Genomic DNA, 21,706 nt, shown 5'->3' on the forward strand with positions numbered 1-21,706 from the left:
ACCAGCTTTTAGTTTCATTGACCTTTTCAATTCTTTTTTCTGCCTCTATTTCTTTCCTTTCTTCTCTGATCTTTATGATATCTTTCCTTCTGTTCACTTTAGGTTTTGTTTGTTGTTCTTTCTCTAGTTGCTCTAAATGTAAGTTTAGGTTGGTTATTTGAAATTTTTCTTATTTCCTAAGGTAATATTATATTACTATAAACTTCCCTCCTAGAACTGCTTTTTCTGAGTCCCATAGGTTTTGGATCATTGTGTTTTGTTTTGATTTTTCTCTATGTATTTTTAAATTTCTCCTTTGATATTTTCAGTGATGCATTGATTGTTTAGTAATATATTGTTTAGCCCCCAAGTCTTTGTGTTTTTTATGGTTTTTTTCTCGAGGTTTATTTCTAGACTTATGGCATTGTAATTGGAAAAGATGCCTGATAGGATTTCAGTTTTCTTAAATATGCCAAGCCTCATTTTATGGCCCAGAATGTGATCTATCCTGTAAAATGTCACATATGTACTTGAGAAGAATGTATATTCCATCACTTTTAGATGAAATGTTCTATAAATAGCAATTAAGTTCATCTGGTCTAATATGTAATTTAAGGCTTGTGTTTCCTCTTTGATTTTCTGTCTGAATGATCTCTCCATTGGTCTATGTGGAATTAAAGTCCCTCACTATCAATTTCTCCTTTTATGGCTGTTAGCATTTGTCTTATATATTGAGGTGCTCCTATGTTGGGTGCGTATATTTGTGATTATTCTATATTCTCCTTTTGTTAATCCATTTATCAATATATAATGTCTTTCCTTGTTTCTTACAACAGTCTTTATTTTAAAGTCTGTTTCTCTAATATGAATATTGCCTCTCCAGCTTTTCTTTTGATTTTCATTTGCACAGACTACCTTTTTCCATCCTCTTACTTTCAATCTGTATGTGTCCCTAGGTGGGAAGTGGATCTCTTATAAACAGCATATTATGGATCTTGTTTTTTATCCATTCTGCCTATGTCTTTTGGTCAGACCATTTACTCCATTTACATGCAGAGTTATTATTGATATTTATGTTCTTATTGCTATTTGGTTAATTGCTTTGGATTTGTTTTCACAGGTCTTTTTTATTCCTTTTCACTTTTGTTCTCTTGTGATTTGATGGCTTTCTTTAGGGTTGTGTTTGGATTGCTTTATCATTTTTGTGTGTACCATGAGGTTTTGATAAAGTAGTATCTATCTATATACAAGATTGTTAGGTTTCTGGTTTCTTAATTTCAAACGGCTTTCCAATATCCTGCATTTGTACTCACCTCTTCTCATGATTGCTGGTTTTGATATCATATTTGTATGTAAATGACTTCCTAACTTTACTATATGTTTGCCTTTACTGGTGAAATTTCACTTTTGTAATTTTCTTGTTTCTTATGGCCTTTATTTTCCACCTAGAGAAGTTTCTTCACCATTTCTTATAAAGATGATTTGGTGGTATTGAATTCTCATAGCTTTTGCTCAAAGCAAAAGTTTTTGATTTCTCCATAAAATCTGAATGAGACCTTTGCTGGCTACAGTATTCTTGGCTATATGTTTTTCCCTTTTATCACCTTAAATATATCATGCCATTCCCTTTTGGCCTTCAGAGTTTCTTCTGAAAAATTAGTTGATAACCTTATTGGGTTTCCCTTGTGTGTTATTCATTGCTTCTCCCTGGTTGCTTTCAATATTTTCTTTTTGTCTTTAATTTTGGTCAGTTTGATTAATCTGAGTCTTGGGGTGTTTCTCCTTTGATTTACTTTTTACGGTATTCATTGTGTTTCCTAGACTTGTGTGTTTCCTTTCCCATGTTAGGAAACTTTTCAGCTATTTTCTCTTCAAATATTTTCTCTGACTCTTTCTCTCTTTTCCTTCTGGGACCCCTATAATGGAAACATTGAGGTGTATTTAATGATTTCTCATGTGTATCTTAGACTGTCCTCATTTCTTTTCATTACTTTTTCTTTTTCTGTTCCTCAGCAGTGACTTTCACCAGTCTGTCTTCCAATGAATGAATTCATTCTGCCTCATATGTTCTGCTATTGATTCCTTCCAGCGTATTTTTCATCTCATTCATTGTTTTTTTTGTCTCTGTTTATTCATTAAATCTTCTTACTCTTGTTAACCATTTCTTCTAATTTATTTCTGTGCCTCAATTTTTTTCTGAGATCTTGAATAATCCTTACTACAATTGCTCTGAATTCTTTCTCATATAGGTTGCCTATCCCCACTCCATTTAGTTGTTCTTTTTTCTTGTTCCCTTATCTGGAACATTTTTCTCTACCATCTCATTGTCTAATTTTCTGTGTTTATGGTCCCTTTATTTGGACTGCAGTGTTGTAGCCCTTCTTGCTTCTGGTGTCTCCTCCCTGGTTGATAAGTTGCTCCAAGGGCTTTCCCAGTGGGAGGGACTGATGCCTGCCATTGGTGGTTGTATCTGTGCCTTGTCCCTCTTGTTGGGAGGGCTGTCTCAAGACACGAATTTAGAGATGGCTGTGTGCACAGGATGGCTTTATGTAACATGTTTGCTGATGGGTGGGTCTCTTCCCACTGTGTTGGTTGTTTGGTCTGAGGCTTCCCAGTACTGGAGTTTGTAGGAAGTTGGGTGGGGCCAGCTCTTTCCAACATGACTACCTCCTGCATAGTGCTCACCAGTGGGATTATTCCCTGGGCCTCTACCACCATTGCCCTGCCCCCACACTGAGGCACAGCCAACCCCTATCTTCCCAAGAGACCTTCCAAGGCCCACAAGTAGGTCTGGCCCAGATTCCTACAGAATCACTGCTTTGCCCTGGGCCCAGTGTATGTGAAAACTTCTATGTGCCTTCTAAGAGTGGAGTCTCTGTTCTCCCAATCCTATGTAGCTCTTGCACTCAGGCCCTACTGGCCTTCAAAGCCAAATGCTTGGGAGGTTCCCGCTCCTGATGCCAGAATCCCTGGACTAGAGAACCTGATATGGGGTTTAGAATTCTCAATCATGTGGAAGAACTGCGATATAGTAATTTTCTAGATTGCGGGCCACCCACCTAGTTGGCATGGGGTTTTCTTATATTGTGAAATTACCCCTCTTATTGTGGCTTCTTTGTCTTTGTGTGTAGAATATCTTTTTAGTTTCCAGTCTTTTTTGTTTGTGGTTGTTCATCTGTGAGAGCAGATGAGCTGGAGTCCTTCTACTCATCCATTTTGTCTCCTTCCCCTAAAGTGGATTTTTAAAGGACCCTTTTTTTCCCCCTTTGTGCTTAGTCTGGTTTCACTTGCCTGTAGGGTACCATGTGCAGAGGCCTTGCCTCTATCCCAGCTTTACATCATCTGACTTTTTAGTAGCAAAATATTGAGGAGAAAATAATTTCCAAACAATATTTAATAATGCATCAAAATAATTGATTTGAGAGAAGAGTGAAATAAAGACATTTCAGATATTCTGCCTTTAAGAGTCACTATTCACTTATGCTTCCTAGGCCTCAGCTCCTTAACATGCATCATATATTATTGTCTCTTGCTTGATCTTAATGTATTCTTTGCTGAGCAGTGTAACTTTGCATAAGCAAATGATTTTCCAATCTTGCATGATGATTTCAAACATACAGGTGTACAGAGGATAGCACATACTAGTTTGTCACTATTGGAAGCTGGAACTACATATATTATTTCAGCAAGTGTATTTCTGTTTAGGAAGTTACCTGTGGAATCAATTCAGCTAAAACAAACAAAAATAAAAACACTTTATCAAAAGAAACTTCCCAGCAAAAATTAAAATTCCTTCTTTGCATCTCAGTCCTCCATGGACCCATACAATCATTATCAAAAGTAGAAATGAATTGTTTCAGCACTCAGCTCCTAGAAGACATTTAGGAGTTAACTGTTGACTGGCTGGCTGCTGAATTCATGGACCAGAAAACCACATAAAGGTAAAACCTGGTTTGATAATTACACGATTGGTTATCTTTCCTAAGGCTACAGTCCTGGAGCAGCATGAGAAATGCTCATAACAACCAGCCCTAAAAGCTCCTTAATTAGCAATCAAATCAAAATATAGAATTGGTGAAAAGAGTACAAAGGAACGAAAGTATAAATTCTGACCTCTGCCTTCTATATGACCAAGATGTATTCATATATGACAATTGAAGTATGATTTGGAGATGACAGTAAATCCCAGAATAGTATGCCTGAAATGTCTGTTACAATTCCATTACTTTTTTTACCCAAAACTCTGGGTCTTATCTTAAAATGGAAATTATATTTAGGTCCCTTTGTACTCAGAGTGATTAAGTTTCAGGTCCTTTCCCAAGACAAAATAAAGGAGATCACAAAGCTTAGTGAAAGCAGGGGGAAATGGGCATTCAAACAAGATCTGAAGGAATCAGAAACCAGTTTCATTATGCAGCAGTGAGGAAGCAGCTTCATGGAGGTCCCTGATATGTTTGGGTGCCAAACAATATTCCAAAGTCATCCAAAATAGCAGTGAATTTTCATCTTGAGTGTCAATTTGTAGGGAAAAAAAAAACTCTTTTAAGAGGAGGAAGAGTGACAGACAGGTAAACTAAGATTTGTGTGCCTTCCAAACAGTTGTTGAACATGTTTAAACTCCTAGGTTGTATATCAACCAGCATAGGATTACAGCTGGAGATTAATTTAGATTTATGTAGTATCTAAGCTTCCATATCAGTCCTGAGTTGCTAAATAAATGGATTGTTAAGCAGAGCCTTAGAACCAGCCCAGAGACTTGGATTTATTAAAACATTTTAGAAGAGATCAGAGGTTCTGTGGTGATCAGTTTTTAAATTCCTAATCCTTGTATACATAATTGAAAATTTATTCAGCACCATGACTCATCACCACCAAGCATGCTGTATGAGATTTTTCCTCTGTCCTCCTACACAACCTTCCAGTAACTCATTCATATTTTCCCACTGGAAATCATCTGAATATTGCATTTCAGTGTTCATGTACACAAAATTGGCTAAATACCTGGTATCAAAGGAACTTGGAAGAGTTTATCTTTATATGCTCTCATTTTTATAATTGAAATTTAAAGCTATTTAATTTATCAATAACAAAACATATAAAGAATAAAACTCCATAAAAGCTGTTGACTTTGTGATTTTTAGCACAGCATATATCAAATATATTTAAAATATCAAGAAATTGATTAACTTTGAAGAGTTTCCTCCAAGCCAAAAGGCATCTAAAGTAACTATGGTACCCTTCTTTCAATCATTAACAAGTACTTTCAAGATATAACCCCAATTTTATTTTTCACTGTCAGAAAAATCTCAAATGTACTAAAATATAAATATCTTGTTAAAGCAAACAAACTTTAAAGATAGGAATTTTAACATATATGAGGATGAGTGTAGCTTATGTGGAACTCTATTTGTTGATAATGGACGTTTAAGGAAACTTGCTGGAAAGATAGAGCTTATGGCTCACTATTATAGCTGGAGGAAGTGAATTTATTGCTCTTGTTCTAGAATTTTGTACCAGGAAGCAGATCCATCATTTCTCCTTTTATCCTACAAAATTTCCTCCTTTGGATTGTGTCATATGTTGTACAATAAACTACCCTGTATTCATAATTTGTTTCATTAGTATTTCTTGACTTTTAAATTTTATATTGACTTATTCCGTGCATTTCCACATACTCTTCTCCATTCAGAGGACTATTTTAGCATGTCACAAGCACTCAAAAAAGTATATTGATTCATTGACATCATTGATACCTACAAGTTGCACACTGATGACTGAGCTAAGTAAAATTATTCCAAAATTCATTCTTAAATAAAATTATTGTTTAGGGAATTTTACATTTTATTTCTCAAGTTACTGATTACATATTATGTATAAAGAAAATCAAAATCTATAAAATGAAAAGAAAGTCTTCCAAAATAAAAAGATGATTTCTTTATGATTATCATTAAAGCCTTACCTACAGTTTAGTTATTTTGTGATAAAACGCTACCTTATAGGTAGGGAATGGCCAAAACTGTACAGTAGGAAGACCCTGAGTTCACTTCCTTCTATGACAACACAAAAATTACAACTATTTATAGAGCAACTATTGATGAAAATGAGTTTATTTTTGTGCATGGTGTGAGGATATGTTCCAGTTTCATTGATATACATGTGGCTGTCCAGTTTTCCCAGCACCACTTGCTGAAAAAACTGTCTTTTTCCCATTTTATATTCTTATATCCTTTGTCAAAGATTACTTGACCATAGGTGTCTGGGTTTATTTCTGGGTTCTCTATTCTGTTCCATTAGGCTGTATGTTTTTGTACCAGTACCACAGTGTCTTGATGACTGTGGCTTCTGTAATATTGCCTGAATTCCAGGATAGTTATGCCTCCTGCTTGGTTTCTGTTCCTCAGGATTTCTTTGGCAATTCTGCGTCTTTTGTGGTTCCATATAAATTTTTGGCTTGTTTGTTCTAGTTCTCTGAAAAATGTCATGGGTAATTTGATAGGGATTGCATTGAATCTGTGAAATGCTTTGGGTAGTATGGCCATTTTTACAAAATTAACTTTTCTAACCCAGGAGCATGGAATATCTTTCCATTTCTTTAAATCTTCTTTAATTTCTTTGATTAATGTATTATAGTTCTCAGCATGTAAGTCTTTTACCTCATTGATCAGGTGTATTCCCAGGTATTTGATTTTTTGGGGTGCGATTTTAAAAGGTATTGTATTTTTGTATTCCTTTTCTAATATTTCATTGTTCATATACAGAAATGTGACTGATTTCTGAATGTTAATCTTATATCCTGCTACTTTGCTGAATTTGTTGATCAGTTTGAGAAGTTTTGGGGCTGAGTCCTTAGGGTTTTCTATATATAGTATCATGTCTTCTGCATACAGTGACAATTTTATCTCTTTTCTTCCAATTTGGATACCTTTTATTTCTTTTGTTTGTCTGACTGCTGTGGCTAGGACTTCCAATACTATGTTGAATAACAGTAGTGAGAGTGGGCATTCTTGCCTTTTTCCAGATTTTAGTGGTAAGACTTTCAACTTTTCTCCATTGAGTATTATATTTGCTGTGGGTTTGTCATAAATGGCTTTTATTATGTTAAGGTATGTAACCTCTATACCCACTTTGGAGCCACAAGTGGTGCCTGTTCAGGGATCCCCTAGTGGTAGTGGGTGACGCCCATCTCTGGAGTTGGTGATAAATGCTGTGGTTTGCCCCTGCCACCAGCAGACCATGCAAGAAGCACCCTGTCTCATTTAGCCTGCACATGAGGTACTACACAGGCTACTCCTATTTGTAGGATCCTGAGTAGTGACAGAGATCAAGCATGTGAGCACTGCCCAGAGTGTTTGGCATTGGCAGCAACTGGGCTGGTGTGCTTCTAGGGCTTCGAAAGCAACACGTGGTGTTTGGTCACAATGCCCTCCTCTGTGGTGCCCTTGAGGTAATGGAGGCCTCAGGTGGTGCCTGTTCATGGACCTGTAGTGGTGGTAGGCCACACCCACCTCCGGAGTCAGTGATACCTGCGGTGAATTTTCCCCACCACTTGTAGACCATGCAAGAAGCACCTCATCCCACTTAGCCTCTGCAGGAAGTGCTGCACCAGCTGCTCCTAATTGTAGATTCCTGGGAAGGGACAGTGATCAAGTGTCTGGGCACTGCCCAGAGCATTTGGCAGTGGCAGCTGCTGGGTGGATGTTCTCCCAGGGGAGCGAGAGCAACAAGAGGAGTTCTGTCGCAATGTCCTCCTCTGTGGCAACCTCTGCGGTGGTTGCGGCTTCAAGCGGTTCTTGTTCAGTTGATCCCCAGTGACAGTGGGCCATGCCCACCTCTGGAGTCAGTGATAAATGCAGTGGTTTGCCCTTGCCATCTGCAGACCACAAAAGAAGCACCCCAAATTGCTTAGCGCATGCAAGAGGTGCAGTACCAACTGCTCCTAATTGTAGGGTCTTTGGAAGGGACAGTGATCAAGGGTTTGTGCACCACTCAGAGTGTTGGCAATGACAGCTGCAAGGCGTGTGTATTCCCAGGGGCATGAGAACAACAAGGTGTGGCGCTTGGTTGAGGTGACCTCTTTTTTTCCTTTTTTTTTTATTTTGCCAACTCCTGAAGTGACTGGGGCCAAAGGTAGAGCCCACTCACAGGCCCCAAATGGTAGCAGGCCATGCCTTCCTTCAGCTTCTGAGAAGACCACTGCAGTCTGTCCCTGCTGCCTGTAGATCATGCAAGAGTCATCATGTTGCACTTAGCTCCCGCTGTCCCCAGCCCACACAAGAAGTACCCAGTCTCCTGTAGCCTGCACCATTGCTGCCCTGCCCTCTGAGAGCCTGCATGAACATGTGCAGGGAGCTTCCTCTGATGGTCCACCCCTTCTCCTTTTGCCCTTCCCAACAATGGCACCTTGCTTTTCCTGCAGGCCCAGACCTTCTCCTGGATTCCGTCTGCCACGGTGTTCCACTCCCCATCCCATAGCACACTGCTCCCACACCTGTGGCACACCACTCCTTAGCTCCTCGGGCTGTCCCCACACAGCCAACCCCAGTCCTCTCCCTTGGACTGACCTCTGAAGCCTACGTCTCAGCACCCAGCCCCTGTCCAAGCATCTCAGGCTGTGGTCTCCAGGCCAGTGATTCAGATGATCTGTGTGGCTCTCACTCTACTTTGCCCTCTTCAGTCCAGCTGCTGCACTTTTCTCTGTGACTTTGAGGTCCCTCTGCCTAGGCCGATCTCCCCATCTGTTAGGTGGCTTCCCTGGATGTGGGTTCCTTTTCTCTTTCACAGCTCCCTCTCAGGTATGCTAGTCCTGTCCTAATTACTTTTCTTTCTCTATCTCTCTCTCTTTTTTTTTATTTTGTTCTACCCAGTTATGTCAAGAGTTTCTTGCCCTTTTTGGAAGTTTAAGTTCTTCTGTCAGCATTCAGTAGGTGTTCGGTGCTAGTCATTTTACATGTAGATGTGTTCTTTTGATGTGTTTGTGAGAGAAGAGTGAGATGTCTCGCTCCTCTGTCATTTTGAGCCACCTCCCATAAATATATTTTGTAAGTGCACATGGAACATTCTCCATGATAGGTCACATGCTATGCCATAAAATATGTCTCAGTAAATTAAATGAAAATGAAATTAAATCTAATATCTTTTTTTTTAACCACAATGGTATAAGAAGGAAAGTCAGCTAGAGGAGTAAAGAAAAAAAAATGAGACAAATTAAAATAGAAGTACAGTGGTCCGAAAATCTATGGGATGTACCATGAAACATTTTTGAAAGAGATGTTCATAGCTATATAATCTATCACTTGGACAACAAAAAAATCTCAAATTACCAATCTAACCTGACAGCTGAAGGAACTACAAGAAGAAGAACAAACAAACCCCAAAGTTATTTGAAGGAAGGAAACCATAAAGATTTGGGCAGAAAAATAAAATAGAGACCAAAAATTAATAGATCAATAAGACTGAGATCTAGTTTTTAGACAGTATAAAGAAATTTATAAACCTTTGGCCAGATTCATTAAGAAAAAAAGTGTGAGCCCAAATCAATAAAATCTGAAATGTAAAAGTGTGTGTTGCAACTGACACCACAGAATTATGAAGATCATAAGAGTAGTTCCCATCATGGCTCAGTGGTTAAAGAACCCAACAAGCAACCATGAGGATGCAGGTTCAATCCCTGGCCTGGTTCAGTGTGTTAAGGATCCAGCATTGCTGTGAGCTGTGGTGTAGGCTGCAGACACAGCTAGGATCATACGTTGCTGTGGCTGTGGTGTAGGCTTTTGGCTGCAGATCCCATTCAACCCCTAACCTGGGAACCTCTATATGCCATGGGTGCAGCCCTAAAAAGACAAAAGCCAAAAAAATAAAAAAGATCATAAGAGATTATGTCAAACAACGGTAAATCAATGAAATGGACAACTTAGAAGAAATGGACAAATTCCTAAATATGTATAGTGTATCAAGATTGAGCCAAGAGGAAAAAAAAATGTGAAGAGACCAATTGTCATTAATGAAATTGAGAAAAAAACAAAAAAACTCCCAGCAAGTAAATATATGGGACCAGCTGGTTTCATGGTTGAATTCCACCAAAAATTTAATGAAGAATCAACACCTAATCTTTTCAAACTATTACCAAAAAATTAAAGAGGAAGGAACACTTCTGAACTCATTCAATGAAGCCAGCAACACTTTGTTACCAAAACCATTCAAAGAGAAAATTACAGGCCAATATTACTAATGAACATGGATATAAAAATTCTTAACAAATATTAGCAAACCAAATTGAACAATACCTTAAAAGAACCCTATACCATATCAAATGGGATTTATCCCATAGATACAAGCATGGGATGTTTCAATATTGCAAATCAATCAGTTCTATATACTACATTAACAAATTGAAGGATAGGGGAGAGGAATCAAGATTGCAGAGGAATAAGACAGGCCATGCACCTTCTCCCACAAACACATAAAAAAAGCCATCTACACGTAGAAAGATTCACATATATTATCAACTTAACACTGGCAGAAGACCTCAGACCTCCAGAAAGGGTAAGAAACTTCCACATAACTGGAAAGAACAAAAGGAAAAAAAAGAGAGAAGAAGGAAAAAAAAAAGGAACTAGGATTGGACCAGTGGTCCTGAGAGGGAGCTGTAAAAGAGGAAAGGATTCTGCACCCTGGGAGTCCACCTAACTGGGACATACCCGGGTTGGAAAGGGAACCTCAAAGCCTTGGAGAAAAGTGCAGTAGCCAGACTGAGCAGGGAAGAGCAGAGAGAGAACTGCACGAAGCATTAGCACCACCACCCACAACACCACTGCCTGAAACTGTTAGACATGGGCTGGGCACTGAGACTCAGGCTTAAGAGGTCATTTCCTGGGAGAGGGCTAGGGTTTGCTGTGTGAGACAACCTGAGAGGTCTAGGAAATGTGTTCCTTGGGCTGGGAAGCAGAGCATCACAGCCAAGAGAATGTGGAAGGAGGCCTGGGCTCACAGGAGAAAGAAGCATGGATCCATTATTGGGGAGAGTGAGAGGAAGAGGGGTTTAAAACCATAGGAACATGTTTCTATGTGCATGCATGGGCTCTTGAGCAAATGGGGCAGTCTTTGTGTGGGCTATGGGCCATGGCTGCAAACTGTCACAGCCATATTGGACTTTAGAAATGGGCAGAGTGCCCCACCACTAAAGGTCCTATAAAGAGGCTCAGACCCAGTCACCTTGGTTCACCACCAAGGAGGACCCTGCAACCTGTTGTGCTCATTCCTCTGGTAACATACACACCCCACTGCTGCCACTGCTAAAGGCTCTGGGCACCACTTTTACATCCCTGAGAGTCATTGCCACTGTCCAGGACCCTGAAACCAGAGTAGCCTGCACCCCCACCTCCCCATGGATCCTCACCACTGCCAAGGGCCCAGCAACCAAGCACTGCTATAGGCCCTGCCCATTGCCCTCATCTCTCTGGAAGCATGCACAGTCTGTACAGTGGGACACTGCCTATCACAGGGATAACAGCTGATGAAAGGGACAACAAGCATCCAAACTAAAAGTAGACCTTGTGCCAAAAAAAAGTAAACCCTCACAAACTACCTAGGGATTCTCCTGCATATAAATAACCTTACAAGACTACAGTTGATAACTGTTTTCCCTAAGCTCACAGAGTAAGAAAAATATAAGCAAAATGGGAGTTCCCGTCGTGGCGCAGTGGTTAATGAATCTGACAAGGAACCATGAGGTTGCGGTTTCGATCCCTGCCCTTGCTTAGTGGGTCAAGGTTCCAGCATTGCTGTGAGCTGTGGTGTAGGTCACAGATGCAGCTCGGATCCTGCGTTGCTGTGGCTCTGGCGTAGGCTGGCAGCTATAGCTCCGATTCGACCCCTAGCCGGGGAACCTCCATATGCCACAGGAGCGGCCCAAGAAATGGCAAAAAGACAAAAAAAATAATAATAAAATAAAATAAAAATATATAAGCAAAATGAAGAAGCACAGGCATGAATCCCAGGTAAAAGAATACTACAGTTCCCCTGAAGGTGAAAACAATGAAACAGACCTCTGAAGTCTAACAGACACTGAGTTCAAAAAGGAGATAATGAAATTACTGAAGGAATTAAGAGCAGATATCGATGGTAAGGCAGATTACTTTAGAAAGGAACTAAAATATAAAGCATGAGGTTCAACCCTCCCAGACCTCAGACAATATTACAAATCCACAGTAATTAAGAGAGTATGGTACTAGTACAAAAACAAACATTTTGACCAAAGGAAAAGAAGAGAGAGCCTAGAAATAAAGCTAAACTAGACAACTGTGATCAATTAATATTCAACAAAGGAGGCAAGAATATAAAATGGGAAAAAAATCTCTTCAGCAAGTGGTGTTGGGTAAACTGGACAGCTGCATGTAAATTACTGAAACTAGAATACATGCTCACACCATGCACAAAAATAAATTCAAAATGGTTTAAAGACTTAAACATAAGATAAGACACCGTAGAACTCCTAGAAGAGAACATAGGCAAAACATTCTCTGACATCAACCGTAAAAGTATTTTCTTGGGTCAGTCTCCCAAGGCAATAGAAATAAAAACAAACATAAAGCAATGGAACTTAAACAAACTTACAAGTTTTTGCACATTAAAACATTAAAAAAATGAAACACATGGGAACTATGTCCAGTCACTTATGATAGAGCATTATAATGTGAGAAAAAAAATGTATACATGTATGTGTAAATGGGTTACCACACTGTACAGTAGAAAAAAATAATAATGTATCAGGGAAATTAAAAAAAAATCCTACAGAATGGGAGAAAATAGTTGCAAATTATGCAACTTAGAAGATCTTAATCTCCTAAATATACAGTCTAAGTAATATCATATGGTATTTGTCTTTCTTTCAATTCAACAGCAAAACAAACAAACAAAAAACAGCCCAATCAAAAATGGGCAGAAGACCTAAATAGACATTTCTCCAAAGAAAATACATGGATGGCATGTGAAAAAAATCCTCAACATCACTAATTATTAGAGAAATGTAAATCAAAATGACAATGAAGTGCCACCTCACATTGGTAAGAATGGCCATCGTTAATAAGTCTACAAATAACAAGGTCTGGAGAGGATGTGGAGAAAAAGGAATCTTCCTTCACTGATTATTGGGAATGTACATTGGTTCAACCACTATGGAAAATAGTATGGAGGTTCCTCAGAAAACTAAATGTAGAACTACTATATGATCTATCAATCCCAGTGCTGGCATAAAGCTAGACAAAACTACAGTTCAAAAAGACCCATCCACCCTTATGTTCATTGCAGCACTATCCACCATAGCTAAAACATGCAAACAACCTAAATGTCCATTGACAGAGGAATGGAATAAGAAAATGTGGTAAATACACACAATGTAGTACTATTCAGCCATAAAAAAGAATAAAATAATGCCATTTGCAGCAGCATGGTTGCAACTGGAGATCCTCATACTAAGTGAAGTAAGTCAAAAAAAGAAAGACAAATACCATATGATATCACTTAGATGTGGAATCTAAAATATGACACAGACAGACGTATCTACAAAACAGAAACAGACTCATAGACCTGGAGAACAGACGAGGTTGCCAAGGGGGCAGGGGAAGGAGTGGGATGAGCTGGGACTTTGGAGTTAATAGATGTGAACTTTTACATTTAGAATGGTTATGCAATGAGATCCTATTGTATAGCATAGGGAACTATATCCAATCTCTAGTGAACATGATGGAAGATAAAGTGAGAAAAATAATGTATATATATTTATGGCTGGGTCTCTTTGCTGTAAGTTAATAATTGACAGAACATTGTAAATACTATACTTTAATTTTTAGAAAATTGAAAAGCAAAGAAAAAAGCTATAAGAAACTGATAAAAGAAAATGAAGAAGACATCAACAGATGGAAAAATATATGGTGTTCATGGTTTAGAATAACTGGTATTGTTAAAATGACCATACTACCCAAGGCAGTCTACAGATTCAGTGCATTTTCTATCAAAATATCAATGGCATTTTTCACAGTACAAGAATAAATAATTCAAAAATTTGTATGGAGGAGTTCCCATCGTGGCTCAGTGGTTAACGAATCCTCCTAGGAAACATGAGGTTGTGGGTTCAATCCCTGGCCTTGCTCAGTGGGTTAAGGATCCAGTGTTGCCGTGAGCTGTGGTGTAGGTTGCAGACGTGGCTCAGATCCCGTGTTGCTGTGGCTCTGGCATAGGCTGGTGGCTCCAGCTCTGATTAGATTCCAAGCCTGGGAACTTCCACATGCCATGGGAGTGGCCCAAGAAATGGCAAAAAGACAAAAACAACAACAACAACAACAACAGAAAACACATAGAAAATTGTATGGAAATGCCAAAGAATAGCCAAACACCCAGAATAGCCAAAATAACCACGAGGAAAAAAAATGAAGCAGCGGGTATCATGTGCCCGATTTCAAATAATACCTCAAAGCTACAGTAATCAAAACAGTATGGAATTGGCACAAAAACAGACACAAAGGTCAGTAGAACAAAACAAAGAGGCCAGAATTAAGCTGGTACTCATATTTTCAGTTAGTCTACAACAAAGAGTTATGTACATACAATATGGCTAAGACAGCCCCTTCCATTAATAGTATTGGGTATACCAGACAGCTACATGTGACAGAGTCAATTTGACTAGTATTTCACATCATATAAAATAAAAGATCCAAATGGATTAAAAACTTAATTATAAGACCTGAAATCAGAAAACATTTAGAAGGAGACATCTCTTTGTCATCAATCTTAATATTTTTTTCGATATATACAACCTTAGGAGAAGAAATCAAAAGCAAAAATAAACAAATGGGACTACATCAAACTAAAAAAATTTTGTACAGCAAAGGAAATTATCAAGAAACTATTAACAAAGGTAAAAGGCTCAAAAGTCCTTACTGAATGGGAGAAGCTATTTGTTATATCCAACAAGGTGTTAATATCCAAAATATACAAGGAACTCTTATAATTGAACATCAACAAAACAAAGAACCCAATTTAAAATCTGAGAGGCCTAAATACACATACATTTTTTTAAAGACAGGGATGGACCTCAGGCACAAGAAAAGATGCTCAGCATTACTAATCATCAGGGAAAAGCAAATAAAAATCACAATGAGATATTATCTCACACCTGTGATAATAGTTATTATCCAAATGACAACAAATAACAAGTGCTTGCAAGAATGTGGAGAAAACAGAAACTTTGATCACTGTTAAGGGGAAGATAAATTGGTACAGCTATTATGGAAAAGTGAGGAAATTCCTCAAAAAATTTAAAATAGAACTACCTTATGATCCAGCAGTTTTACTCCTTGATGTTTATCTGAAGAAAACAAAAACACTAGTAAGAAAATATATGTGCACTTCTATGTTCTTTACAACATTATTGCAATAGTCAAAATATGGAAGCAGCCTAAATTCCCATCAATAGATCACTGGATAAAGATGATATGGTATATGCATACAATGGAATACTACTCAGCCGTAAACAGTAATGAAATATTGCCATCTGGGACAATGTAGTTGGACCTAATGGCATCTTGCTACATGAAATAAGTCAGAGAAAGACAAATACTTTATCTTTATGATTTCACTTTTATGTGGAATCTAAAAAATAAATGAACAAACTTAACAAAACAGAAACAGCATTATAGATATTGTGAACAATAAGGTGGTTGGCAGAGTAGGATTTTGGGGAGAGGAGAAATAGCTAAGGGAGATTAAGATGCACAAACTTACAGATACAAAATAAATGAGTCATGGCTATGAAATGTACAGTGTGGCAGTATTGTCAATAATTATGTAATATCTTAGCATGGTCACTTATGGTAACCTTGCTTATCAGGGTGATCATTTTTAAATATATAGCAATATCAAATCACTGCTCTGTGTTAACTTCGAAATGAACAAAAGCATAGAAAAAGATCAGATTTTTGGTTACAGGGGGCAGGGGCAGGTGGAAGGAGTGGGAATTGGATTAATGTAATCAAAAATACCAACTCTTAGTTGTAATATAAGTACTGGGCATGTAATGTACAACTTGAAAAAATATAACTAAGAGTGCTGTATGTTATACATCAAAGTTGTTGGAGGAGTAAATCCTAAGTGTTCTCATTATGAGCCAAACAATTTTTCTATCTCTTTAAATTTGTATCTATATGAGATGGTCACTCAATTTATTGTGGTAATTATTCTATAATGTAAGTGCAATCGTTATACTATTCACCTTAAATTTATACAGTTCTCTATGTCAGTTGTATCCCAATAACACTGCAAGGGAAACTATATTGCATGTAGTTTTATTATTGATTGTAGGGCTAAGCTTGACATGGAGTTAACAGATCTGATTCTACTTCCATTCCACCACTGTATTACTGTTTCCATTAGCAAATCACTCTATCTGACTCTATATCTCTTATACTCTCCATAAATTTGTCAGAAAACATGTTTAGATATTTCACAGCGTTGTATTATATAAATGAGATGAGGCATTTGAAAGAATTTTGAAATGTTAATATAATCATTTGTGTACTATTTCTTAAAGAATAGTTAAAAGTTTTTAAAAAATATTTTACAAAGCAAAATACCATTCCTATCATTCATAGAAGTAAATATAGGAGTTCCCGTTGTGGCACAGTGGTTAACAAATCCGACTAGGAACCATGAGGTTGCGGGTTTGATCCCTGGCCTTGCTCAGTGGGTTAAGGACCCGGAGTTGCCGTGAGCTGTGGTGAAGTTTGCAGCTGCGGCTCGGATCCTGCGTTGCTGTGGCCCTGGTGTAGGCCTGTGGCTACAGCTCCGATTCGACCGCTAGCCTGGGAACCTCCATATGCCATGGAAAGCGGCCCTAGAAAAGGCAAAAAGATGAAAAAAATATATATGTATATATCTATATAGATTGCTCATATTGTAAGAATCCTTAGTACTACCAACTCTTAAGATAATACGCATTGAGAACATTTGAGAAGGAAAGATCCTTTTTCTTCCCTTTAGCGTAAATACATCATCAATATTTGTGTAGTGATCTTACATTTTTCACATATCCTTTGTTCTTCTTGCCTTCACTGCCTTTTGTGACTTTGCCTCCTCTCTGTCACAAGAGTCCCCCTCCCCGCAACCCCTCTCTTAACCTGAATAACTTGGATATGCAATTAACATTTGTCTTAGGAAAATGAGGGTGGTTTTTTTGTTTTGGTTTCTGTTTTGGTTTGGTTTTGGAAAAGGTGATAGGTTTGGCACCATGCTTTCCAAATAAAGTCTCAATGTTTAGTTTAATTTCAAAAATTTGTCTTAACCAACTGCTTCAACCTTAACTCTCTTACCTCATTCCGTAAAGCAATCCAGTGGTTGGAAACATATTGATCCTGATCATATTTTCTTGTTTCTAAAGCTTCGATTATGTGAACACATTCTCCACATTTGTTGAAATTCTGCCTATGTTTCAGTCAGTACAATCTCATCCATGAAGTTTCCCACTGTAACATCCTCTCTGAACTTCAGGACCATTTTGGATCTACCTTTCTCATGGCATCTAGCCTATTGTTGTTGGTTTTTGTTTTTTTTTTTTTTTTTTTTTTTTTTTGTCTTTCTGCCTTTTTGCGTTTTTCTTTTTTAGGACTGCACCTATGGCACATCGAAGTTCCCAGGCTAGAGGTCTAATAGGAGCTGGAGCTGCAAGTGCTGGCCTATATGACAGCCACAGCAATACTGGATCCAAGCTGCATCTGCAAGTTAGGCTGCAGCTTGTGGCAACGCCAGATCCTTAGCTCACCAAGTGAGGCCAGGAATTGAACCCTCATCTTGAGATACTACTCGAGTTCTTAATCCACTAAGCCACAACAGGAACTCCCTAGCCTATTGTTTTATATTGATTTTATATTACTTTTGGTTTTTGTTTCCTTATTGAGTTTTTATTTTCTGCTTCTTCTAATCCCAATATTTGCCCCTGTTAACAGAACTTTAAGCTTAGGTTATTGTGTTCCAATTATGATTATATTCACAACAGTTCCTAGGAGATTTTTCTAGGGCAATAAGAAGCAGCCCATAAGAGTTGTTGGGCAACATTTTTAGGTTTGGGTTTCAAGCTGAACATTTCATGGAAATGGACAAGAATAAATCTCTATTATTAATGCTAGGAAAGAATCTTTAAGTATGATTGGAAGGGAAGAGTCAAACTGTTTGACAATTAAATGCTAGTAAGTTAGAAAATATGTATTTTTAGAAATCAGTAACCAGATATCAAAGACACATAGAAATGTTAATGTTGTTATACAAAGCCAAATACTTTATTTCTGTGTGTGACACATAGGAATTAAAGCTTATTACAAGTCTATAAGAGTGCTACAGAATTTAGGCAGATTATAAAAGCAGGGTAAATCCTGGTATGTTTGAATAAAAAAGTGTATTATGCATCTTCATTGGCCTTTTGTTTAGGAAAAAATCAAATTTGAACAAATATTTCAAAGAAATACCAGGAAAAATCTTTGCTTTTTAAATTATTATTATAACATGAAGCTACTTTTTTCTCCTGAGAAATAACATTTCTAAGTATTTGGAATCTAATGAAAGCCACATTTATACAAAGAAAAAGGACATTTAACATAAAACCAGTCATTGATAGCATTCCTGAGTCTTTAATACTTCTGTCCATTTAGTCTCATTTCCTCTGATTCACGTTATATATTTTCTACTTAGGTTATTAAAACGAGAAGAAAGTTTCACATTTATTCCTCGATCCCGTGAAGAGCTTCCAGACAACTTTCCAAAGGAAATCCCTGGGATCTGCTATTTCCTGGAGGTAAGAACTGGTCCTAAGCAGCCAAAACCTTCTCTTTCTTCTTCAAGAATAAAAAAGGTTTCCTACAACATTGGCACCATGTTCCTCCGGGAGACAAGCCTCTGAGACTTGCTGCAGATCAAAGACTCCTCCAAAAAGCACAAGCCCAGAACATGGGTCATGACAGGAAAATGGAGAGATTGTTTTTCTTTCACTGCTTTGTTGAGAACAAGCTGTGGAATTTCTGTTATGTCAGGCAATAATCCTAGGAAAAGGTGGATGATGACTGTCAATAAAAACACTGGAGGGCAAGGGGGAAATAAGATGTGTCCATTCTTATGAATGTTTTTGGATGACGAGTACAGGCATCTTTCAAAACTAATCAATAAATAGGTTCCATGTCTTCTTGTTTGTCACATGTAAAGGTATCTTTATCTATATATTTGTATCACTTTTGAGAGTCAGTTTTGATTATATATTCCTACATTTAGTGCGTTGGTATAAGAGGAATATTTTCTAATTTTGTTTTTTCTGAACAGACATTTCATACATGTATCATGGCAGTGTGGTAAACTTCCCAGCAGGAAAAAACTGTAATTCAGCAAAATATTTTAGGGATATTACCTATTTTTATACATATCTCTTCTAGATAACTACATTTCACACAGCATTATTAGATTTTCAGAATCTACTACTGTGTATTTGGTATACTATGTAACTCTAACCTGTTAGTTGAATATAGTTTAACTAATTAAGAGAGATTAGTGCTTGGACTGAAAATACATATAACCTAGGATTTCAGATGCTGGAAAAGCATTGTATATCTGCTTAGTAAATATATGTTTTAGATTTGGTTAATGTAGCATAGAATCCAGATGAAATCAGATTTCCTAATAGCAATATACATATCTGTAACCAAAATTAAAGGTTTTTCTGTCATCTTCTAACAAGTATCAATGAAAATAAAATGCTTTGCTACCTTAGAAACTTTTCAATTTAGCACTTCTAAATATAAATAGTTTTTACAATGTACTAAACTGCGTTCTAATTAACAGCATCCTACTAAATAACAAGGTAGTCCACCCTCCTCCCCTGCCCCTCATCTTCCTCAATGAATGCCTCCTAAGTGCAAACTGCCACACTTAGGAACAAATTCCTAGATACTGGCATTAGTGAGAAAGAGGTGTAGGATATTTTGCAGAGAATGTTGTTTCTTCTTACATAATAAAAGGAAGGAAAAATACTATATTTTATGGCTTTGAGATTAAAAACAAATGTTCTTCTGCAGTTTGTTTGATGTGACTTTTTAATTAGTGAATCACCTTCATTAACTAACTAACTTTCAGAACTAGTAATCACCATAGTTACAGATAAGTTTCCATCGCATGTTCTAGAAAGTAGGCCTGTTCTCGTAATTAACAGTGCATGAAAATATTACAGACTCACCCTGAAATTAGGAGCACAGTGTGTCTAGAGTTTTCCTGTATTGGACCAGATATAAACCTGTTTCATTTATTTCCTTGAAATCTTGGGGTGGCCATTTTCTTACTCCATTAAGTATATTCATTGGTCGCTTATGTCTACTGAGTACAATATATTTCTTTTTCTGATTAGAAATTTTTGCTGCATTATCATTTAGTTATGATGTAACTCAGCTAATGAGCATAATAACTAGTTTCCAATGGTGTCTGTGAGGATTATTAATGTTTTTCATGCTCTAAGTGTGTAGCTAAAAAAAATTTTAGATATGGAAATTATTGTTATAATGATGATCATTTTTTATGATTGTTGAACTCTGTTCTCTTCCTGGGGCACAAATGCAACACTCTTCGTGTGGAGACAGGACCTGGACCCTGAGCTCTCTGAATCCTTGCCCATCCTTTTTTCCCTGGGTATAGGTGTCTATTTTTAACCACATGTGGACAAGAAGGCAAGGGTGTTTACAGGAGGCTGTGTAGGCTGAAGACAAGTTGCTTTCATGGGAATGATTACTTACAAAAGAATTGCTTTAGGGGACTGAGTGATTTAACTCACTTCCTTCATAGGGAATAGAGGGCAACTTTACAGATAGTGTGGAAAGAACAGGGTCTTGGAGCACTTCCTTCCTCCTGCTGAGAGTAGGAAATACCTTAGCTGTGCTGATGGGCTTCTTATAGCACAGGAGCATGGGGAGAGAACCAAGCTCACTGAAGTCATTTATGCTTGTTCTGCACAGTAATTTAAAGCTTACTATAGTAAATCATAAATGTTTTGGTGGTAAACAGTGTATTTGTAATCTTGAGATTGAAAGGGACTTCTAGGAATCATCCAATCTATTTCTCTGCTTTTGTAAAAATTTGTCTAAGTACCTCTTCTAAGTGTATGGTTATTCTCTTTATACTTAAAAATACCTGTGGGAAGGATATTTTAAAATCGTCCTTGAAAATCCTGTTCGTTATTTAGTACTTGGTGATATGACCTTGGATAAGAATTGTATATACATTAAATTTATCAGAAGAATAACAAATCGTTTTTGAGTTTATATGATTTTACCTAGAGAAGAATAGCCATTTATGTTGTCACAAATATCACAATGAAAAATATACCAGAGATTTAACTATCATAGACAGGATATAAATTACATTTTTCATACAATATAATCTAAATTGTATCTTTGAAACTATAGTCTGAGGCAATGGTCTGATCTATTATCGGTTTGCCAAACTAGTATAGTTGATTATTATAGCTACACTTTCCTATATGTATTTGCAAAATACTGTATAAAATGACAGTTCATTCTAGCTGTAATCCTCAAATGCAAAAGCTGTGAAAAAGCATTACACTTTTATTTTTCCTATAGAGTATTGTACATGTATCTTCCTTCAGGAATTATGATCGTAAGAAAGGGTGGCAGGTGGTGTTTCATTTGACTAA

The 21,706-nt window shown here is 37.4% G+C and overlaps 1 protein-coding gene across 1 annotated transcript in view; it reads left to right on the forward strand.

The window, feature by feature from the left end:
* GUCY1A2 (guanylate cyclase 1 soluble subunit alpha 2) overlaps nt 1-21,255 on the forward strand; it is a 398,753-nt gene extending 377,498 nt beyond the window's left edge. The window contains exon 8 of the mRNA XM_047752790.1: nt 18,712-21,255. Coding sequence (XP_047608746.1) covers nt 18,712-18,919 — 208 coding nt within the window. The 3' untranslated portion in view covers nt 18,920-21,255. The remainder of the gene's footprint in view (nt 1-18,711) is intronic.
* The last annotated feature ends 451 nt before the right edge of the window (nt 21,256-21,706 follow it).

Source organism: Phacochoerus africanus, chromosome 11, assembly GCF_016906955.1.
Source record: "Phacochoerus africanus isolate WHEZ1 chromosome 11, ROS_Pafr_v1, whole genome shotgun sequence".
Lineage (NCBI taxonomy): Eukaryota > Metazoa > Chordata > Mammalia > Artiodactyla > Suidae > Phacochoerus > Phacochoerus africanus.